General features: G+C 44.2%; 2 protein-coding genes across 3 annotated transcripts in view; one reads left to right on the top strand and one right to left on the bottom strand.

The window, feature by feature from the left end:
• The window catches only part of AREL1 (apoptosis resistant E3 ubiquitin protein ligase 1), a 21,802-nt gene extending 6,440 nt beyond the window's left edge, over nucleotides 1-15,362 (bottom strand). Inside the window, exons 1-11 of one of the 2 annotated variants that reach the window (XM_005479798.3) lie at nucleotides 15,222-15,362; nucleotides 10,173-10,434; nucleotides 8,959-9,018; nucleotides 8,072-8,298; nucleotides 6,224-6,461; nucleotides 5,074-5,243; nucleotides 4,815-4,995; nucleotides 3,875-4,122; nucleotides 2,101-2,178; nucleotides 1,454-1,595; nucleotides 926-1,047 (exon numbers count right to left, since the gene is read on the bottom strand). In XM_005479798.3, the coding sequence (XP_005479855.2) occupies nucleotides 926-1,047; nucleotides 1,454-1,595; nucleotides 2,101-2,178; nucleotides 3,875-4,122; nucleotides 4,815-4,995; nucleotides 5,074-5,243; nucleotides 6,224-6,461; nucleotides 8,072-8,298; nucleotides 8,959-9,018; nucleotides 10,173-10,263 (1,557 nt within the window). In that variant the 5' untranslated portion in view covers nucleotides 10,264-10,434; nucleotides 15,222-15,362. The remainder of the gene's footprint in view (nucleotides 1-925; nucleotides 1,048-1,453; nucleotides 1,596-2,100; nucleotides 2,179-3,874; nucleotides 4,123-4,814; nucleotides 4,996-5,073; nucleotides 5,244-6,223; nucleotides 6,462-8,071; nucleotides 8,299-8,958; nucleotides 9,019-10,172; nucleotides 10,435-15,221) is intronic. The other variant, XM_026792507.2, reaches the window with a different exon arrangement.
• Nucleotides 15,274-23,210, top strand: FCF1 (FCF1 rRNA-processing protein). Its single transcript, XM_005479797.4, has 8 exons — nucleotides 15,274-15,372; nucleotides 15,472-15,539; nucleotides 15,677-15,748; nucleotides 16,014-16,162; nucleotides 16,570-16,642; nucleotides 16,991-17,078; nucleotides 17,529-17,623; nucleotides 19,741-23,210. Exons 1-8 carry the CDS (start codon nucleotides 15,370-15,372, stop codon nucleotides 19,787-19,789), a joined length of 597 nt encoding a protein of 198 aa, XP_005479854.1. The 5' UTR covers nucleotides 15,274-15,369; the 3' UTR covers nucleotides 19,790-23,210.

Below are 23,210 nucleotides of genomic sequence, written 5' to 3'. Positions count from 1 at the left end.
GTCCAAGCTATTAACTGAAACATAATCTCATAAACACTGCAAGCTGGTACATGCAGAAAATATTCTGAAACACAAATCTGTTGAGTATAAATCAAGGAAAATCCCAGCCCCTCCTGTTTTCCTCAGAAATGTTCTTTCCATCTTTGCAACATTACTGTTGTAAGACACAGGGAGAAACAATAAGTCAGGATAACTGCTTCTCCAGCATACAAAGTATTTAGAATGTCACTTAAGAACTACATTATATGAATGACTAAGCTCTATTTTGGAAACGCAACACTTCTGGTCAGACATGGTGAAGATTTTATTAAGGGACTCTACAGAATATTTTATCATCACTGTGAACCACTACTAGTAGCCTGTTGATGCAAGAGTTTCATTGCATGCAGCTCAGGAACCTCTGACTTGACAGCTTATCTTGCTGAATGGCTGTGTGCCAGAAAAACAATAGATAAAGACTCAGGAGCTCTATTCTCTGCTCCCATTTCTAGTCCAGGTAGACAGTCCCTCTCCAGGCCTCAAATTCCAATGTAAAGTAGGGACAGAGTAGCATCAGTAGATTTCCTGCTTTTGCAGGCTATGAATCCTTTTACAGAATCACTCAAGTTGGGAAAAAAACTCCAAGATCATCAATTCTAAACTTTGACTGGTCCCTGCATTGTCAACTAGACCATGGCACTAAGTGCTACATGCAGGCATTTCTTGAACACTTCCAAGGATGGTGACTCCCCAACCTCCCTGAGCAGTCCTTTCCTATGTTTAACAACTCCTTCTAGAGCTGCCTGCTGGCATTTGCCTTGAAACAGAGGGACTAACCATTTTCAGCATGGCTGCCCGAGCACATTCCAGTCTGGACTTCTTTATGCCCTGAGCAGACCAAGGATGGAGGAAGCCCTGGCTAAGGTAAAAGGACCCATTCACTCACCGACTCCAGCAGGCAGTGGCGGCTGACCTTCAGCGTGACCTTCGAGTGAGGTCTCTTCATGTGCACCTGACGTAGCTCTCGCTGAAAGAAGTTCACTTTGTCTTGGAAGGTTTCAGAGCCTCCTGAGAAGAGTGAAAATTTGGGTGAGGCCTGAGATGTCGGCACCTCAAACATCTACAGAGCACTTCTAAGATTAACTGCACAGATCAGCTTCACAGCCCAAAAGTGCATTTACCACGGCAAGGTTTGGAGACAGAACTCTCAAGGTAGTTTTGCAATTAATCTTGCTGGTATTCATACTCACAGGTGCACTTTCAAAGAGCCTGACAGAGAAGCCTAGCTGAAAAGGAACAGCTGCTGTGATGAAGTACATCCACTGGAAGCACCAATAGGAACAGAGCATGATACTCCAGGAACCAGAGTTCTCATCAGAAGTCATTCAGTGCCAGCAATCTTTATTCCCCAGGAAAACCAGCAGACCCAAGTGCTAACTTCCTGACTACTGTACCCACCTCACTGTCCCTTTACCTATGTTTTTATGCAGAGAGCGAATGAAAGTGGCTGCCAAGATGTTCCTCTCCTTGCAGCTGAGCTCCACAGGGGGTTGGATTCCATCATCCACCACCAGTGTCAGTAATTTGTGCACAGGATCAGGACCAAGGTATGAAAACTAGCAGCAAAAAGATGCAAGAAAGGGTAAACCCATCATGGAGAAGACACATTATGTTCAATAGACAGAGCAACACCACCTGTGCTTTTAGACTTTCTCTGTTCCCTGACATGTATGCAGTTAACAGGAAAACTATTTCAAGCATCCAGGCTCCATTTAGGAAGCTGCTTTAAACTTCACACACAATTCTGAGGGCTTCAATGGACACATTCACAGCATTTTAGGAAGGTTATGAGGAAAATAACCAAGAAAAATGCAAAGAAATCAAGATTTCTGCCTAGCATTGGGACAGAGGCAGGAAAGAGTAATAAGACTGGCACATAGTCACAAATATTAGCAAAACTTATGCACTGAGAGGGAATTGCAGAGTTGAAATTTATGCCACACAATGTTGTTCTGTGGGTGGAAGCCCTTCTATTCAAAAGGAAAAAACAGACTGTGATTCACAAGGATGACAAGCTAAGAGCATGGAGGTGCAGTGACAGGTACATGGAAAGACTCTCACCTTTGTGCCAGGGCACACTCTAAAGGTGAAAAGGCGCCATGGAATGATCTTCAGGTAAAATTCTTTCACTGAGAATTGCTGAGTAACCACAAGGAAAAGAAAATGTTAAATGTCACACATCTGTTAAGGGTTGTCCCTGAAACACATGAGGCAGAGGACAGATCTATAAGGCTAGCCCTCCCTTTAACTCCAGGAACAGGCTTCTGCAGCATTTGGAACAATACTTGAGAAAAGCTTTAAAGCTCCACAGACGTGTAAGGAACTTGTCAGTAAGACCTGACTGCGTGCATTTATGACGTGTGTGGGATGCCAGCACCACACAGATTTCACAGCAGTAAGCCACTGTGCTCAGCAGAACGTCACCAGCCTCACTGCAAAGTAATCTTAAGTACACTTGAGAAACTGAATTCAGGACAAGATTGTAACGCACTGCCAAAAAGGTCTTACCAAAAGTCACACCAACGGACTACTCCTACCACTCCCCAATTTTCATTATAATTTTAAACATCTTTCAAAAAGCACTTACAATTGCTAAATCCATGAGATTTGCAGAAATTTACTGTCAGTGTATTTCTGCCAGAACAACTGACTAACTGCACAACTCCTGTCCTCCGGAGAGCAAGTTAAGATGAAATTTTAGCATCTTTAGACAAAAGAAAATAATTTCCTGCACAAACCCTTCCTAGCTGCAATGACTGGAAAAGCTGACCATCAGCATTTGTCCACAAACAAGCCAAATATAAGCAGCAACTCTTTAAAATAGCAGCATGGTAACAGTTTTCTGCTGTTTCTATTTCTATACATAGAGACATCCAGGGATACAATCATGCAAGGCTAAGAATCACATTAACAACTTTGGCACCCACAGGGAGCTTCAAACAGTACCTGCTTCTGGTGATCTACTTTACCAGGTAATGCAATAGAAAAGAGTATGGAAGCCCAAAACAAATACACCAAGGGTGAAAGGATGTTGAGCTCACAAGGACATAGCACTCAAAGTCAGTTCTTTGTGCAGCACAGATTTAGAAATCTCTAGCAGCTCCCTCCATCCTGCAACTGTTTCCCAGCCCTCTTTCTCCCTTTGGCAAGAGAGCAATTCCTGGATTAGTCTTTCACTTTGGTATTTATCACAACATTTTTCAGAATGCATTTGAAGAGATAGATGAACAAAATGAATTTAAATGCATTACTAGATTTAGAGGAATTTTCTTTCCAGTTTCAGAATGCTTTTAAGCAATAATAATGGAAAATATTTACTGTCAACATATTCTTATTGTAAGACAACCCTCAGTTTCTCCTGTTTCTTCTACTCATGAATTTACTCTTTGTTCTCTGACCATTTTTTCCCTTTTCAGCAAAACATTACAGAAACAGGACAAAGACATAAAATCTGAGAAGGCAAGATTCTCTTAAGTTGAAATTCACAGGTATCTGAGAATAGGAATTGCAGGTGTGACCTGAGAAAAGCAAAGGAAAGGCAAACAGAATATCTATTGAACAATCAGCAAGAAAATTTCCAGTAGGATTTGGATCAGACCTAGAAAGATCCTAAAATCTGAAAACACAATCCTAAAGCTTCAAGTTCTAAAACACGCTCCTAAAACTTCCAAGGCTTATTTTAACATTATTCTCAGTCACAAGCTCCATGTTTGCCATAAGCAAACTTTTATTTAACCACATCTGAGGCACCTGAATCTGGAGCTAAGATATAGAGCTCTTCAGTTTCAGCATACTTTAAACATGCACTCGAGTGTGGCAACTTTCTGATATCTACCTTAGGTGACACATAGCAGTAGACTTTTTTAGGCTTCTTCACTTTCTCGGGGGTCTGGCTGTCAGAAGGAGAATCTTCATCTTCATCCTCGATGGCAGTGGAGGGACGGCGCTGGGAGGAGCTCAGGTGCACTGGTGGGAGCTGCCACTGAGTGTTGGTGTAACTAGGAGCATCGTAAAGGTAAGCTTCAAAATAAATACTGACACCTGAGGTGGACACATTGCGTTCTACAATGTTCTTTTCATTCTCTGAGGGAAATAGACATGAAAGAGTTGTGTAAATCCTAATGGAGATAAGAATGAAAAAGAATGCACAGGCCACCATCAAATCAGTGACTTTAATGTTAAAGAAAAGGTTATATACCCAAAGGAAAACCTGGTCAAGTGAAATTTTGATAAAGAAAACCCAGGAGTGGGATGAAAGATGGCTGTTTGTCTGTTAGTGACTGGTTGAAGAAAAAAGGCATAGAGAACCTCCCTTTCAGAGCACCAGCCTGAAGGTATAGCCACTTGTCAGCCACACTGAAGCCTGGCTGACCCCTGAAGTAACCAGGAATTATAGCATTGTAAAGAAACCCAAAAAACACATAGGTTACAAGTGGTGTTCTTCCTCCATATAACTTAACATACAATACATGACTGGCTCAGATACCAACTAGTAGCAAGCAATAAAAACTGCCTAATTTCAGAGGTAAACCTCCTGAAATAGGGGAAAACCACTTGTTTTTATCTGCTGGTGGATCAGAGGGTATCAGCTCCCAGAGACCTCTCCTGTTAGAAGCAAATTAATTTACCTGATTATTTTTAAATGAATAGGCTTTCCTTTAGCAAGTAAGCATGGCCAGCCTGCAGGGAAGCCACAGATTCTCTGCTACATGAGTGTGCAAAGCACATTGCAAAAGGACACCTGGAGAAGCAATACTGATTAGGTCTTGACTCACCACTTAGAACAATGATGTCAAAATCACCATTGCTTATGGGCTGGCTCTGGTAGGAGATGCAGGCATGGAAACAGCCCCTGGAGTGCAAGGTGAGTCGGAAGAACACCTCACAGGTCTGCCGATTGGACACCACAGACTTCTCAAACACCACATCAGAGCTCTCTTCTTCTTGAGGCCCCAGCTAAACAGAAAACAAACTAATAACAGGAGCTCTCCAGCTCACCTGAAGACAAGCAGCAAGGGGTGAGGTTGAACTCACCTCATGGATGGAGAGGCTGTAATTGTGCTCATCTATCAAGGACACAGAATTGCTGGTGGGATTGTCATACTCATCTCTGGGAGCTATCTGCAGAGTGTGCTGCTGCCCACAGGTCAGCACCAGAGTGGAGAAATGGCAGACAATTTTGGTTTTGGAGGGAACAACCATTCCTGAAGCAGACAACACAAATTTAGAGTCAAATAAATTCCAAGGTAAAGCTACAAAAAGCAAAAGAAAAGCAACTAGGGGCACAATATCCTTGAAAATGGGTCAAATCTAAACACATTCTATGCCCCTACATTAAAAAAGCAAAGTATCTGAGCACTGAAGTATGTGTTGTAGTGCACAGAGTGTGCCTTGGATCAGAGACTTTATACTAATAAAGCAACCTAAGTTACTAGTCCTCTAAAAAATGCTTTTCCATTTTCCAGCTTTCTGCTCAGGAACTTGCTCCCACTGTACATACAAAATATAAACTAGCTGACACTTAAGAAAACCTGAAAATGCAGCTTACCAAACAAACTTTATTTGGGTTAAACCTAAGCTGCTTCTTTCTGAAGGGATATTTTAGCAAGCTTTGTATCTATTCACAAAGCAATGAATAGAGGCCCCTTCAATGACATGTACATGAAACATAAAAGAAGCCAAGTGGGGTCAAAAAATCAGAAGTAGAAGAAAACAAATTTTAGATGGATAAAAGGAAATGTTTTTAAGTGTGTAATCAAAGGTATCAGCTTCTTGAGAAGCTTACAAGAATAGAGTAGGTGCTCAGAAAAAGAAGAGGCAAATAATGACAGCATCTCCAATTCAGATACAAATAACTCAATACTTTCACAAAAGCACTCTCTGACTACTAGATGGATTATGAAGAAGTTACTGCAAAATGGAGAACGTGACAGAAGTGGATAGGGATTTGAAGTAGCACTAATGACTTGTTCTGTAAAGTAGTTTCTGTTTTGTTATGTACTGGTAGTCACAAGTATGTTTTATTCATGGGTCTGTTGCTGGAATCCACACATGGCAGGAGGAAAACAGTGAAGGGTAACCCTTTCCCTGCCACCTACCTATTTTAGCTGGAAACACATTTACCTAAGGGCCTCCAATACCTCCAAATCTACTTTGAATCATTACAGGGCCGCTTAGATCTTACCTGGCTGAAAAACCTTGTAGTAGGGGCTGTAGGCCACATTCAAGCCACCGAGTTTTACAGTGATTTTGTATCTCCCAGCCCTGCGCACAGTGAAAGCCACTTTCACCACATTGGAATTGGGCTCTTGAAGAACTTCCTGGGTTACAGGAATATCAATTGCTAACTCCACATGGCAGATGTGAACTTGCAGCCCCACAGGCCGGTGAGCAGGGAAGGGTTGCCCATTTTTATAGAATAACTGCATGGGAAACAGAGAAGTCCAGGTCAGCAAGGACATACAGCACACAGAGGAAGAGAAAACAAGTTGCCTTAGGAAAGGGCAAGTACCTCAGCTCAGAAAAGGAAAAATAATTAATAGACAGCTCTGTCACACAGTGTTCTCCAAAATGAACAAGGACAAGTGGGCATTGAACAGCCCAATTCTCTTTTGTGCTGGGGTTCATATGCATGCCCTGAAAGGAACATGCCTCTAGGCATTTCCCATCTGCACTTGTAGTGCAATATTAGAGCAGAAATCATGAGAACCCACTAGCAAAAGGAAAAACGTAAAGCCATACCCTTTCAGAGAAACAAGCAGATCTTGTTCATTTGTACAGCTAAGCTCTGAAAAAACTCTTACCAATTTGTTACAGGAAACAGTGTGATGAAGATGCTGACCCAGTCTTTACTGCTAAGAAGCATCGTAATGAAAACAACCCATTAGATAAAATCACAGGCAGCTCAATCACCAAAGTGACCTCCTGGACAATTTCAGAAGGTAATATACCTCAACCACTAGTTCCTTACAAGGAAATAATTACACCTTGAAAATCTATATGCATGGCTCTTCAAGAGCCAGCAGCTTGTTGGCCAGAGCCTGCCTACCATCTGCAATCAGCAGAATGCAGTCAGGAAAAAGTTATTATTATTCCCTGTTTCGAAGTAAGGGAGGGTGTGGGGCCTGAAGTCGTTTGTATCTTGACTGACATCAGGAGAAACTAGTGTATGCAAAGCTACTGTTGATGACTAAAGGGCCAAGCAAATGGCACACAAGCATGAAGTGGAAAGGCTCATGAGTGTCAGCAAGGTGAAGGAAATATATTTCAATAATAGTAACAGAACAAGTCCCTTTCCCCCCAGCTTTTTTCACTGCCTGCGCCCTGGAGTTTTTCACTGCCTGCGCCTCTTCCCAAGAGGGATGGGTATGGCAACCTAGCTGAAACTTTCTTCTTATTTTGATACCCTCCTCGATGGGAAGGTGGGATAGAAAGATAGGAACATAAGCCCTGCGAAACCTTTCAAGTTGCTCAGACTTTCTCCACATAGATCCAAAGTCTCTGTGTTCACTCAGCTTACTACCCCTAGACTTGGCCTTTTGGGATTAGACAAGAGTCTCTGCAGGTTTTTCCAGGTCTGACAGAATAACATCCATTTTGCAGTTAATGGGGAGTGGCCATGAAGCTTTACAGCTCTTGGGTTGGTAAAATGCTCATTCCCACACCCTCAACTTCAGCTGCACAACCAAAAGACAGCACCACGTTTGTTGAAGGCAAGGCTCAGCCTACTCACTTCCCAGTAAAGGAAGCAGCAGTCAGGACAAACCTGGTGTCCTCTGGCTCTTCAGAGGATTCTGAAGAGAGGGAGATTAGACTTTAACAAGTGCGAACCTCAAATACACAATTACAGAGATTTGCAACATTGTAACAGTGCAGAAGGCATAAACAGATAGCTTGCCACTAACTCCTCAGTTATTTCTGGCCTAGCCCCAACAACAACAACAACAACAACAAAACATTTGAAGAGCCCACCCCTAACTCAGACCTCTGTTCCTGCCCATAAAGCTGCATGGAAACAAAAATATTGCCTTACATGCACTCGGAAGGCCATGCTATGGCCCACCTCATAGGGGTCCTTCCAATCCCAGGAGATCTTGCAGGACCGGGGATCCAGGTAGTTGCCTCGCACGTAGTCATAAATGGTCCGCTCCCCTCGGCGCTCCCGGTCCTCATGCTGAAGGAAGCTGACGATACGTGCGGCAAGCTCAAAGAGGAACTTAATGGTGAAGAAGAAAGCTACAACAGACACTGTGATCCCACCTGCAGCAGGGAGACAACAAAGGGTGCTTGCAGAAGCCAAGGTGGCTGAGTCAGGCTCTAAAATCCCCTCTGCATCAGTCAAAAATGCCTTTCTGTTAATGGTATTTTATTCAAATGCAAATTAGGTATTTAAGGCAGATGCTATTGTGTGAACATTTATGGTTTGTGTTATGATACAAGTAAGGTTAGAAAATACCAAGTCTCTTAAAACTCTGCAAATGACTGCAAACAAAGGAAATAGTTAAACGTGGTTGAGAGTTTCAGGTAAGGCCTGCAGACATCCCAACAGAGACATAGAATTCCCTTCAAGTTGCAAGTTAGAACTACAGAGATTCCTTTAAGGGAAACAGATAAGCAGACAACTTCTGCACATCACATTATGGCTGGATTAAGAAGCATCACAGAGGCAACAACCCTCCACTAGTTCTCGAAAGAAAAAGTAAGGGGATGGCTTAGGAATTAGGCCAGTGAAAGGACTTTTGGATCAAAAAGAATGGTCGAGAGGCAAATCTGCCAGGTGGAGGGCACAGTGTGGGGTGACAATAACTTCATGTTTGTTAGGTAAACTCTGAACTAAAATTAAATCAAAGGCTTTCAAGAAACCCTTCTAAAGCCTATGGAGAGGTCATCAAATACAGTGGCAGCCTTTCCTTCACTTACCAATAATGTAAAACATCAGGTCCCTCCGGTGAGACACACAGCCGAGGATCACAGCTGCATCTAGAACACAAAATAGGCCAAGTCCAGTCCAGCGACTTCCTCACACACACTGGACTATACTTCATCTATGGTTCCTCAGAAAAAATGCCTATTGATCACTTGTCTTCCTCTCCAAGGACATCCCTAAAGCATTATTCCATAAGATTGAAATATGTGAACAGCACAACGTGCTACAATTAACAGTTCTCCCTCTGTCACAGATTCCCATTCAGATTCAGGGATCTGTAAGAAGGACAACATATCATCCCTCTGAAAACAGTGAGAGGAGGCTCCAGGTAAGGCTCTGCAGGAAAGAGATAATTTTTGCAGGATCACCAACTCCAACAACAGTGGCCAAAGCCACTCATCCAAACTCACACCTACTTGCAAGCCATGAAGTTATTTTCTACTCTGATACTAAAGCATATATTACAGACCCACCACCAAAATGGACAGAAGCTGAACCTTAGCCAGCAATCTTGGAAGAAAAAGCTATGGAACAAAAGAATTGCAGACAAGACCATCCCCATTTGTTCAGAACAAACAAAATCCTTCTAGGGCAGCAGTGAACCTATTTTTGCCCTGCAAGTCTACTACAGAACATATGAATGCAACTGGAAAAGAGTCCCCTTCTCACTTCTGTGAAGTGGAGCCTCTCTGCTGAAACTCTGACTGATCAACACAAAAGCTAAAACCTTCTATTTGTACACTATTAAGTTCACAGCAATTTTAAGTTCACAGCAATCTAGACTCAAGTTTTCACTGAGGGGACTGCTAAACAAACATGTAGTAAAAATACCACACCCAGAACATCATGCTGTAGGGTTGATAAGACATAGCTGACAGATGGAACAAGAGCAGCAGCAAGGAACACGTGTGACAATTAGACAAAGGATTTGGCATACAGTAATGCATACAACATAGCTCACCATGTCACCATTCAGTTAGTGAGAAGCTACATTGTGCATTCAAGCTGCCTTTTTTTTCTTTTTAAACAAACACAAAAGGGGAGTTATTCATCAGTCATCTCGACAGCAGCAATAACAGACATCAGCATGCAGAAAGCTTAAACCAGGTATTTCCCCCCAACAATAGCCACAACTTTCTAGCCAGCAAATCCCCTTTGCTGGCCTTGGCACACAGCCCAGCCCTCCAACCACAGAGCAATCACATACCTTTACACAAGTGCCCATGTTCTAAAAGCCAAAAAGAAGGTACCCATTCTTCAGCATCCTTCCGCTTTGTGCCCAGATCTGGGACAGACATCAGCAAGAAGAGGCCATAGAGAAGATTTTCACAGAAAGGGTAACTCTTGGAACTGGCATTACAGAATCACTGCTGCAAAATAAGGACTTGAGCACAGCAGTTTCTTCCTCTTTGTGGAAAATGCGTTGTCCTGCAGTGCTGTTTCCTTTAGCCTGCAGTTTGCTAGGTTTCCTGAAAAAGCAAAAAAAGGAGAGAGAAACGTTAGATGTCTACATTGTGGCTAAATCTAGCAAGCAGAAACACATGAGAGGTGCAAGATGCAAGAGCCTGACTAGACATCAAATCCATGAGAGGTGATATGAAAGCACCACTGCAGATGAGGTGCAAAGCTTCATCACATCCTCAACCTCTATCTGTCACAATCTCATTTCATTACATGATCCCCTAAAACTAGCACATTCAAGATGGAACAAAACACATCCTTGCCTCCATAGGTTTCATGGAGATGGAAGCCTAGAAGAAATACAGAGAGGCTGTCTCAGCAGCCAAGGATCAGGTTAGAAGAGCTAAACCCCTGATAGAACTAAACCTTGCCAGGGATATCAAGGGCACCATGAAAACTTTCTATAGGTTAAAGAAAGACTAGGGAAAACATGTACCCTCTCCAGAAGGAATCAGGAGACCAGGTTACACAGGACAATGAGAAGGCTGAGGTACTCAACAACTTTTCCCCCTCAGTCTTCACCAGCAACTGCTCCAGCCATACCAACCAAGTCACAGAAGACAAATGCAGGGACTGAGAGAATGAAGAACTGCCCCCTGTACTAGAAGATCAGAGGGATTTTTTACAAGGGCATGTAGTGATAGGACAAAGGGAAGAACTTCAAACTGAAAGAGGGTAGGTTTAGATTAGATATAAGGAAGAAATTCTTCAATATGAGTAGTGAAGAACCAGATCAGGTTGCCCAGAGAAGTTGTGGCTGCCTCCTCCTTGGAAGTGTTCGTGACCAAGTTGCATGGGGCTTTGAACAGCCTGGAGTGGAAGGAATCCCTGTCCATGTCAGGGGAGTTGGAATCAAATGATCTTTAAGGTCTCCTCCAAGCCAAACCATTCTACAATCAGGTAGCCCTTCAAGTCTTCATACCCAACAAAATGCTATATACTATTCTCAAACCAATTTTGCCCAGATTTAAAGGGCTATTTGTAGTCAAGCCTCAAAATAAAAGAAAGGAAGTTTTTCAGAATTCTTGAACCACAAAGCAAACTAGATTTTGGGTTTGGTACTGTTGTTTTAGATATTCAGGAAATTGAAATCCTTATAAGGGATTTCAGCTTCAGCAGCACTATCCACTAAATTACAGTTTACTGTCAGGATTGAGATAAAAAAAATTAAAATTTAACAGCAAGGATTGACGCAGCCCACAAAAACCAGGACACATGCCAGCAGAAACACCACAGAGCCTACACAATCAGTATCTGCTCATTCAGAACACAGATTACCTAAAGGAGTGAGAATGGAAAAAACAGAGCCAAGCTCACCAAGGCAGCTGTCTGCTAAGATAGTCACCTCTTGTGGGGATGTGATGTGCTCCTCCCGCCTGCCATGCCACCACCTCAGTTGTCACTTCTTCCTCAGTTCCCCCTCCTCTGCCTTCCTCTTCAGAAGGCTGTTATTTCCCTCCATGCCAATAATCATACAGACCTGGCTGCCTTTACACACTTCTACTACTAACCCTCCTAATACACATGAAAATCAACCAGTAAACTGAGCAGAGCTTTTTCCTTGCACTGCAGAAACAGCCAGATTTTCACATCTTCTCCTCACCCACATCTCAAGGAAAGTCCCACCCACTCATCTATTTTCCTCCTTCCTCTACTTTTCCTCACTGCAACAGTGTTGCAGTCCCCAGGGCATAAATTCTCATTCTCCTCCTAGGTAAAGCATCAGTTTTATAAACTCATAAATTTCTGTGTGTTAAGGACCACAGACCTAGCGGTTTCCTTGGTATTTTAGTCATTTCACAGTACATACCCAAGATGTGCTACAAATGACTGGGTGAAACTCTGCTCCAGCTTGGCCTGTCTGTGGAAGGTGTGTGACTGCTCCCCACACAGCCAGGGAATTTCACAGCAACTTATCAATATTAGGAATCTACATGATCTCCCTCCAGCATCTTCCAGAACCAGTCTCTTCACACCACAAACACCCCACAAAGCTGCCTCTGTGGGTTCATTTACTCAAGCTATTTCTGCTTCTCTCCACAACTCCTTGCCTTCTGTGTCACACAGCCACTCTTTCGAGCATAGAAAGATCCATCATTTAAACTTCACAGTTGTTAAAGTCTATTGGAACCTGAACTCTTGATCTGGTTTGCAGAATTTTTGAACTTGCTGGACACATCAGTTATCTCAGTTATGTTAATTAATCAGCACAGCAATTTGTCATTTCATTATCCCTACATGACATGGTAAACAAGACACCAGCTCAGGGGGTCACCAGAGCTGAAGTGACTGTTATACAATCACCTTCCCTCCAGCTTACTCACTGCCAGCAGCGCTAAAGGTGCTCTTGCAGCTGGAATTCATTGAGGTAAAGAACCTAGCTGCAAGTGGGTGGTATCCAAGATACACTGCCACTCACTCAACAGAATGCAGATGTGAATTAAAACATTATCTGTGCTAAGAACTGCCGGGTAAAAATCGGGAAATAAATTCTGAAAAGTGGCAATGTAAGGTGCCATGATAGCTAGGCTGGAAAAAAGGTGCTGAGTTATCCAACAGGTCTCAGTAATCTTGATCCAAGGACAGAGCAAGCAATGGTCTTCTGCCACCTGCAGGGAAAATGGGGATTTGAAAGCTTCACCTTCGTTTGACTCAAGCAGAGGTACTGGCATAATCAGGGTAGACGGCGTGGAATCATAAAACAAAGTGCATTAGTGCCATTGCTGCCTCAGGTTGGCAAGGAAAGGAATTCAGTAATGGGAATACATTTAGTTTGTGTTACTGCTGCTGTTGAGGCCAGCACAGCGCAGAGCTCCAGAAGGAAGCACAAGTGTAACACGCACAAAAGGAACTGTGACACAGTAATAGCACATTCATGTGGCTACAGCTACAAAACCAGCTAGGGACATGATACACAGAACAGATCTACTGAGCTCCTAGGAAATCTGCTGTGCCTCTTGATTTTATTTGGTGCACTGATAAATTGCCATTCTTATCTTAACAACAAACCTTTAATTTTAAAGCCTTTTTGCAGGTTAATACTACCTCATCCAATCAAGATAAGAGAACCATTTATCTCTGTGCAGAATCTCTCTCAATCCATGTGCACAAATGTCTACCACAAATGGCATGTCTGTCTCATGCCAGGCACAGAGGACTACTCTCTAGTGAAAGAGTCTGTATTTTCTTACACTAAGTAAAGCAGGCACAAACAAACAAACAGGCCTGTGAGAACCTAACTTTAAAATACATCCACAGAAAACTGAAAAGTCAGCACAAAAAGCACTAAGCAGGATCCAGTATCAGCTGTCAAGGACAAAAGCTGCATCTCTGGTCAGTGTCTACACAAAACAGTCATTCTCTTATTAGGGATGGAATTTGTCATATGCATTTACATACAAGCTATATAAAACAGTAACAACAGGAAAACAAACAAACAAAAAAGAGACTTCTGTCAACTGCTTAAGTCTAAGGCCTTTTCATTGCAAATGAGCCACCAGCAGCGCTGTCAGCTCCTCCTGTCCTCCTCAAACACAGCAAGCCAGCCAGATGGCAACTTTCAGGCCAGTCTCATCCTGACACCAAATCTGCTTCCTGAGCCAGGACAAAATTCAGCCGCTTGCTGTGCTGCACATCAGTGGGGAAAGCAGATCACCCCCTTCTTCCTCAATTATTTCTCTTCCCAAACCAGTGAGGGTCACTTGAACAGCATCATGTGAGCTCTACCAACTGCATTTCTTCAACCAACTGTTAAGCTAGGTATGATCACTCAGGTGGAAAGCTCAGCTGTGGTTTTCCTAATAAATATAGTTTTTCTTTCAGTCTCGTCTTCTTTCTCATTGTCAGAGCGTCAGTCGCAGTTCTACAGAGGTCACCACTCCTGAGAGAAAAAAATCCTGAGTGATTTCTCATTGGCTGCTTTTTCTGACCAGCACACCAGATAAAACCGATTGTATTTGGAAGATACCAACAGCTACAAGATCTCACTAATCCCAGTAGCTTTCGTGAGAAAGGCCTTTCTTTCTCCCTTCCCTGCACAGGGCACAAGAAACCAAGTGCCCCAGACCAGTCCGAGAACTTGGAGAACATGTCCATTCGTGTGCAGAAAAGACATTTTGCACACTACACCATTATAGCTGCACAAAGTACAGCTAAAATTATGCTCATTAGCTAAGACCTCTGATCAGAAATATAGGTAAGATCTAAAGATAATGAAGAAGTTCATGAGCTAGAACGTGACAACACCACTACTACTTTAACTCTTAAACAACCAAAACAGTCCAGCAAGCTCAGGAGGGTGGGCTGAAGACCTCCGTGCCGCCCCGGCTCTGCTGAACAGAGAACACGAGGGGTAGGAGGGCGATTGGTGCGCTGTGGTTCCCCGTCCAGCCCGCAGCAGCGGCGGGCTCGGCGGGGCCACCGATGCCCACGGCCGCTCCACGGGCGCCAGCTCTCCCGCACCTACCGGCGTGCCCCGGCACCCGCAGCGCCGCGCAGCCGGCCGGGCTAAGCCGAAGCGCGGAGCCGCCGGGCAGCCAGAGCCGGCCCTTCCCGCTCGCCGGGAGCCCCGGCCCCGCCCGGCCCCGCCGCGTCCCTCCCGGAGCCATCCCGCGCCGGGACCCCGCCGCGGCTGTACCAGGCCGACCGCGGGTGCTCCGGGCCGGCAGCGGGGCCGTCGCCCCGGGGGACGCCCATCACGGCGGGCGGCAGGGCTGCGACTGCAGCTCCCCGCCCCGGGGGTCCGTTCCCCGCGCCGGGAGCCGAGGCGGCGGGGAGGAAACGCAACACCGGTTACCTGCTCTCCGACGGCGGCCGCGAGCCCGCTGTCGCTGTCGCCGCCCCGCGCCGCCGCTGCCCGGCGCTGGCAGCCGGAGGTGACGCGCTCCGGGGCGGGGCCGGTGACGCACCAGGGACGCGGCGGCGGCGGGAGCGGCAGGGTCGGCATGGTGAGCCGGGAGCGGGGTCCGGCTGGGATCGGGGTCGGGCTGGGGCTGGGATCGAGTCTCTCCTTAGCTGATCGCGGCTGTGCGTCCGTGTCCTTGCAGGGGAAGCAGAAGAAGGCGCGGAAGTACGCGGTCATGAAGCGCATGATCAGCCTCCGGGACGAGCGCCTGTGAGTGCGGCTGCGGCTGGGCCCGGGCCCGGAGCGCCCTCGTGTCCAGCTCGGGAGGAGGTCCCGGCCCAGGTCTCTTGGCCGCCGGTAGCTCTTCCCTATCGCCGTACCCCGGTAATGCCTGTGTTTCTTTGCAGTAAAGAGAAGGACCGCGTAAAAGCCCCTGTGAAGAAGAAGGAGGACCCGAGTGCCATCAAAGAGCGGGAGGTGTAAGTGCTGCCGAGGCACTGGGGAGGGAGAGGACGAAGGAAGGAGGGAGGGCCGGCCACGCTGCAGGCTGGAGCTGAGGGTGTTTCTGAGCGATACTGTCAGAAGAAAAAGTGGTGCCCCAAACCGAAGGATTGTGCTTGGGAGGCAGCAGGAGGCTTGAAGGGTTTTTCTGCTCATTACCTTTCTTCCATTCTATGCAAGTGGTAGGATTGGATGTGATGTTAAGTTCAATTAACTGATTTGAATTCTTTGTCTTCCTGGCAGGCCCCAGCATCCCTCTTGCTTGTTCTTCCAATATAATACACAGCTGGGCCCACCTTACCACATCCTGGTTGACACTAACTTCATCAACTTCTCCATCAAGGCCAAACTGGACCTAGTGCAGTCGATGATGGACTGTCTCTATGCCAAGTGTGAGTTTCTGCACCACTCACAGCTTCTTCAGACCACACAGTGCCAGTGTGCTCATAATGTGCTTTGTCAGCCTCATGCCCCTGACTGAGAATAACAGAAATCTTGCAGAAAAAATATGTGCTATAGTCATGGAACTGTGGTAACCCTGGCAATGCCTCTGGTTTCAGTCAAGTAACAGTTTTAAAATGCTAATATCAGCAAAGGTAGAGTTAGCTTAAAAATCTAAAATTACCATGGCATGGTTAAACTTGGTGGCTCTACATTTTATCACCTTGCAACATTATCAGTTGCCTCTGTAAGTAATACGTTATGGAGTTCCATGATATTTGTGAGGCATGTGGGGCAGTATGTAGGGGTCTGGGAATAAATACTGCTTTGTTTTAATGCGGCCTTTTTTTGCATTTAGGTATTCCATGTATCACAGATTGTGTAATGGGTGAAATTGAAAAGTTAGGACAGAAGTACCGTGTGGCATTAAGGTAGGTGCAGCGTGTTCTTCTCTGTTTCTAGAATTTAATGCTCTGATATAAACAAATGAAAAACACATGGTGTGACTGGTGCTCCTGCACTAGAGGGTGGTTAGGCTGTTGCAGGGTCCTGAACTTGGTACTAAGAAATACTTAACTTATAATAACTAGACAAATTGCATTATTTTTTTTGCAGGTCATTTCACTTGACCTTTGTCTACCATTTACTCCATCCCTTCATCCCTTATTTTGAGAACAGTGTTCTGCTGTATATCACAGAAAGGGGTGTTCTTGCTCCTCCATGCTGTGTTACTGTGCTCTGGTCTGATTGCTGAGATGCTGCTTTTTATGTCCCCACAGAATTGCCAAGGACCCTCGCTTTGAACGCTTGCCATGTATGCACAAAGGAACCTACGCCGACGACTGCTTGGTGCAGAGGGTCACTCAGGTATTCCCCTCCTGACATTTTCTGTGCTGTGCTAACATACTAAAAGTTCCTGAACCCTCCTAATTACTGACTGACTTACATTTCCCACAGAGTAACTATAAAATCTCACCAAGGGGGATTTTTAGTTCTAACACAACTTTATTTGATGCAAGGTATTACCTTCCCTGAGCATTCTTGTTGTATAGGAGAGCATCAGGAAGCAGTTAGGATGGGAAAGCTGTCAGCTTGAAAGGCTGGACAAGTTTCAGAGATTTCTTGAGTCTATTTTGATGAGCAGAGGGATGTTATTAGTCTGCTGTGGAATTCTGTACAAGTCCTGGTAATGCCTTACTAAGGACTCTCAGCCTCCTTCTGTTCAATGAGCTCACTGAATAGGAACATTTGGTCAGCCATGACTCCTTTCTGGGGTTCTCTGGTGTTGAATCTGACTTGCCTTCTGTTTTTTTGCAGCACAAATGTTACATTGTGGCCACAGTGGATAAAGAGCTCAAGCGGAGAATACGAAAAATCCCTGGAGTGCCCATAATGTATATTTCCAGGCACAGGTAAGGGCCCCCTGACAGGGAGGAATCCTGCCCAGTGCAGTCCTTGTCTGACAGGGACTTTGTCACCACGTACTTCCCTCCTTCACTGTCTATAGTGCAGGCTGCAGTAAAGGCCTGGTGTTTACAGAGAAGTTGAAGTACAGCTACTGCTGGGAAGAGACTGGTCACAGACCCATTTTTATTGCAGTCTACATGTTCACTTGTCTTTATCTGAAGAAGTGGTTTCCTCAAGGCCAGTGTTTCCATAGATCAGTTTTGCTCACCAGCAGCAGCAGGACTACCAGGCAAATGCATTCTACAGGTTCTTGAAGAAAAGAACCATTCCTGTTCCATATTTTATTTGGTAGCTTTGTGTACCCTCAGCTAAGAGACTGAATTTGCTTCTTAACTAAAAACCAAACCAACTCAGAAGGATACTAGTGCAGCATGTTGGAAATTAGGAGCTTGATTGCTATAGATATGTAAAGTTTTAACTGATCTATAATTAGAATGTGGCTCAAAAGATTTTTCTCTCAAAACACCTTTTCTCCTTATTCACTGTGGCCATGAACTTTTGGAAAATGCTGCCAAGGATGGTGATGGAGTCACCATCCCTGGGGGTGTTCAAGAAATAACTGTACATGGCACTTAGTGCCATGGTCTAATTCTCAAGGTGACATTCTGCCAAAGGCTGGACTCAGTGATCTTGGAGGTCTTTTCCAATCTAAATGATTCTGTGAATTATAAGTTGAGTGTCTAAAAATTTATTTTCTGTGGTGATCTGGTCTTAAATCCTAAATCAGATCTTACAAAACTGCAGGGTTTTTCCTTTCTCTGGAGATGGTGAGTTTTTGAGATGTCTGATGCTGAGTTTAAGGTGAAGAATAACAGCAACATTATGAAGACTTTTTACTTTCACAAGTAATATTTTTCTTGCTGGGGATCTGAGCTGCAGATAGAAATGCAACAACTGACTATTCAGTTTACCTGTAAGCCTGTAGCTGCATGGATGTCACAAATGAATGCTTTAGTCCACTTGAAGAATCACTGTCAAGGGTACACTAGCAAAAGCAGCTTTCAATATAAGATTGTAGCACTGTGACTTTAACAGAGTTTAATGGCAAGGTTCATTCTATTACTGATGAAACATACAGAGGAAAATTGACTTAAAATCACTTTAGAATGTTGTGCATGGAGACCAGAAGTGCAAAGGACGACCCTCCCAGTCATTTGGATTGCTTTCCAAACTCCTGATGGAGTCCAGGTGCAGCTGCATCCAATCTTAGTCCCAGACTTGGTCAACAGTCTCTGTCTTAATTAGATTTTGAAAGCACTTGATCATTGACTAACATTTATAAAGTTAAAACATTTAACATTTATAAAGTGATTCAGTAGGGTTTACTACAATTATAACAGTGACTTAATTATATTTTCAGGAAGCAGTATTCATAATATACTCAGTAAAAAGTATTTCAGCTAATTCACATGCTTGCACACTGACATAGACATATAGGTAAATGTATAAAGGTACCAGTTAGAAATTCCTCTCAGCTTCAGTGAAAAACATGGAATGTCTCTGCATTTCTCAACTGGCAGAGCTTGAGTGATGGTCCTTCAGCCATCTCAGCCTTGAGACCTTGAGGCTTCCTGCTCAGAGAGAGGTGCTGGTGCAGCCCATAGCAGTCCAGGAAAGCTCTAAGGGCCTCACTTAAGACCACTGCTTATAGGGTCACAAGATGATTGCTTTTAGTCAGGCATAAATTTTACACCTTGGCCATAATCCAGATTGGTAACTACTAGAATTTCCAAAACTCTGGTAGCATTGGTACCATTCCACTCAGGCCATGACTTAGATAGGATTGTCAGAGGATGACTGGCAACCTCATCCTTCACCATAGACCAGCAACGGGAGTTCCCAGTACAGTCAGTGCTGTTCTCTGACCTTAGTCATGCAAGGCTTCCTGGTATGCTCAAGGGATGCTTCACCAGGTAACTCATTACACAAAGGCCAAGGACTAGCAGGGATCCCTGGGGTGGCAGTGCGGCCCTGAGGAGGAAGAGGGGGTAGATTCACCACCACAGTGGGGAGGGGAGCAATGTGGAGTAGGTTGTCTTCATAAGTTTTGCTTCTTTGACAGGTACAATATTGAGAGGATGCCAGATGATTATGGAGCTCCCCGATTCTAACCCGTCCAGTCAAGCCATTAATGCCCGGACTGTGAGCCAGGACAAGGGTCCTTCTGATTCTGCCCTCCTCCTTTCTTCTTTTGTTGGAACTCTGCTCATGTGGATAACACCAAACCGACTTCTTAATCTTGTTTTTCTAAGAAAAAGCTATTTTGAAGAGTCTGGTTTTATTCATCCATCCTGTGCCTTGGTCTGATTACCTACAGCTGGGAGAAGCATATGGGAAACAGAGGGCAGTGGGACCAAGAATGTGCCTAGCTCTGCATCAGGACCATTGGAAAACATGATTTCAGCATTCTGAATTAAATATTGATGATGCAACTCTGACTGAGAATGAAACCAGAAGAGATTCTAAGTTTCTTACTGCTGCACCTGGAGTATACCTGGGACAGGTATTTCTTTGGGAAGCTACCTCACACCTGTTCAGTCAAATCAGAATCTGCATTCTGCAGAAAAGACATCAGATCTGCACCAGTTGGTGGCTTTCTCTGGAAAAGCAGTCTAGATTTTAATTCAGAATTAATAGGCTTTTATTCAACTGCAGAGTGAATGAAGTTTAAGTGTCCTCTCAGACTGCTCTTTCTGTCCTTGGTTAGCTGGCAGCCCAGTTGTTTTGCTTACATTTAGAGTGGTGCAGGGCAGGGCAGGGTTGGGTCAGGACAAGTCTTTCACTCCTATTTGTTTGGGTCCTATGCACCTCAAAGCCTTATCACTTTTGTTATGTATCAGGGACAAGAAGGAAAGTGTCTGATGGGCAAAGGTATTAATGTGGGCTGGGAGCACAGTTGTTGTGGAGGAATAATAACAATAGTTGCAGATAAAGAGTCTTCCAGAGACCTGCAGAATTTGCTGTAGGGAAGGAAGTGGTCATGGAGGGAGTGAAAAAAATTATTAAACCACATGAAGAAATGTAGGGGGAAAAGTATTTCAAAGCCATAACTCAGCATTCTCATATCTCCTCCATTGTTCCTTCATTCTTAGCAATATAATTTGCTCTTCAGTCTCTGCTGTGTGCTGAGGAGAGGGTCACCAGTAGCCAACATGCCAAAGCACACTTCCTGGCCAAAATGCTGGATCTGTAGTACAGGAGAAGACTGAAAATTTATATTCTTGGTATAATTAAGAAAAGTTCTAAACCTTAAGAGCTTTATCCTGTAGTCCCTTACACTGGTTTGGCTGCAGAGGTGGCCACAAAGGCCAAGAGCATCCTTGCCTGTATCAGGAATAGTGTGGCCAGCAGGACTAGGGAGGAAATCCTCCCCCTGTACTTGGTGCTGATGAGGCTGCACCTTCAGTCCTGTGTTTAGTTCTGGGTCCCTCATTACAAGACAGGACACTGAGGTGCTGGAGTTTGTCCAGAGAAGATCAGTGGAGCTGGGGAAGGGTCTGGAGCACAAGTCTGATGAGAAGCAACTGAGGGAGCTGGCGTTTAGTCTGGAGAAAGGAGGGCTCAGGGGAGACCTTATCACTCTACAACTGCCAGAAAGGAGGGTGTAGCCAGGTGGGCATCAGTCTCTTCTCCCTGATAACAGGATGAGAGGATATGGCCTCAAGTTGTGCCATGGGAAGATTGGATATTTGGAAAAAATGCTTCACTGAAAAGGTGGTCAAGCATTGGAGTAGGTTGCCTGGGGAAGTGGTAGAATCACTGGGCCTGGAAGTGTTAAAGTGTGGATGTGGTGCTTAGAGACATGGTTTAGTGGTGGATTTGGCAGTGCTGTGTTGATGGTTGGACTCAGTGACCTTGGAGGTCTCCTCCAACCTTAACAACTCTATAATAGCTAAACTTAGCTGTCTGTATGCTGAACAGCATGCAGCAAAGATAATTTCCTGTCTCTGGGAAATGCTCTTGACATCCTGGTAACTTCCTTGACTGCACCATACTGCAGGAAACTTGGGGAACACATCACACCTTCCTCTCATGCTATCTCTCTGCTTGTTGCAGGCTCCCCTATTAAACATCCCTGAAATAACAGCATACTGACACTTTGAAAATTTAGCCCCTCCCAGGCTATCACAATCAAAATTAATTTTCTCCACCTCTAGCCAGGAAGAAAGTAGCCAACAATGGAGAGATTTTACAGTTAGTATATAATACATATGTTTCAAAAACTATATCCTTAGTTTTGTTCTCTCAATCCAATCCATATTTCTTTAAGCTAATGATCAAGTATTGTCATGAACAATTGAAGCCCATGTTTAGTCAAGTGAGGACTGAGAAACAGTTGTAGTATTAGATCTCTGTAAAGTGCTTTTCAGAAAAATTCTAGTTTTGAAAGACTTCTTTGAGTCAACAGTTAACTAGAATTGTTTCAGTGCAAATAACTTCACTTGAATTAACATAAATGGAAGGGGACTGGAGAAGAAAGAAGAAAGGAATGGGCACTTAGGGTAACATTTGAAAGTAGTCTTTCTGGCACAGAAGAGGTCAAAGGCATAGCAGCCTGATGGATGAATTTGGGGAACATATACCTGCCAGCAGAATGCCTTTTGCAGGGACTTCATGAAAATATATGTATTTAGCACAGACGGTGGGTAGGCATCAAACTAAATGTGCTCATTTACTGAAATCTTTTATTCCTTTTACTCTGCCTTGTTTTAGTAAAATGAGGAGGAATCTGGAATAGGTGTAAGGCAATTGCTAGAGATGTGTTAGGAGGGTTGGAGGATGAGCAGAAGAAGGTATTGGCAGTGAGCACACCCATCAGGAAATTTTCATTAATTGAGTATAATTGGTAAGACAAAAAACTTGGCTATTAACTCAAAGAGCCTGGTCAGAAGATAAATAAGACAGGAGAGGACCACCTGAATGATCAGGTCCTTCTCCTGCAATGCCAGACAACCTGTGTACCAAACACTTGTTCCAGAGGAAAGTGTTTACTCCATGCACACCATGGCATCCCAGTGTCTGATCCAATTTATAGTATGTCAGAGGAAGAAAGACCATTGTAACAGGAAAGACTTTGGTAAACTAGAATATTTTGATGTTCTCACAAATGGAGAACTCTGTCAGTCCAAACCAGAAGAGAAATTCCTTCCTGACTCAACTCTGGAAGTTGGTTTAAACCTCACACGACTTAAATATCAGATGCTTGCAGTGCAATTAGAGAATTCAGCCTCCCTTCTAACATCCTGTCTCCTGCTGTAGCAGGTTTCCATAGCTTCAGAAGACAGAGAACATACAGGAGCACCACATAAAGAAAATCTGAAAATATGCAAAGAGTGGTAGAAAATAATTTTTACTCCTTTCTGGAGCCACCAGAAGGTTTAAGATTACTACAGCCTTACCAGATGAAGAAATTTAAGCTGCTGATCCAAGATATGACACTGGTTAATTAAGGGGTAACTAAATGTGGTATAATAGTGTTTAGAAGCAGGAGGAATATGAGCTATTTAAAAAAAAATTAACCCAAACCAACAT

The sequence above is a fragment of the Zonotrichia albicollis genome, chromosome 6 (assembly GCF_047830755.1).
Source record: "Zonotrichia albicollis isolate bZonAlb1 chromosome 6, bZonAlb1.hap1, whole genome shotgun sequence".
Taxonomy (NCBI): domain Eukaryota; kingdom Metazoa; phylum Chordata; class Aves; order Passeriformes; family Passerellidae; genus Zonotrichia; species Zonotrichia albicollis.
The sequence above is the reverse complement of the archived record's forward strand: the minus strand, read 5'-3'. Positions and strand labels throughout refer to the sequence as shown.

Coding starts and splice junctions, on each gene's coding strand:
- FCF1 (XM_005479797.4), top strand. Junction 15,540..15,676: donor AGCCTCCGGGACGAGCGCCT/GTGAGTGCGGCT, acceptor GTTTCTTTGCAG/TAAAGAGAAGGACCGCGTAA. Junction 17,624..19,740: donor ATGTATATTTCCAGGCACAG/GTAAGGGCCCCC, acceptor CTTCTTTGACAG/GTACAATATTGAGAGGATGC.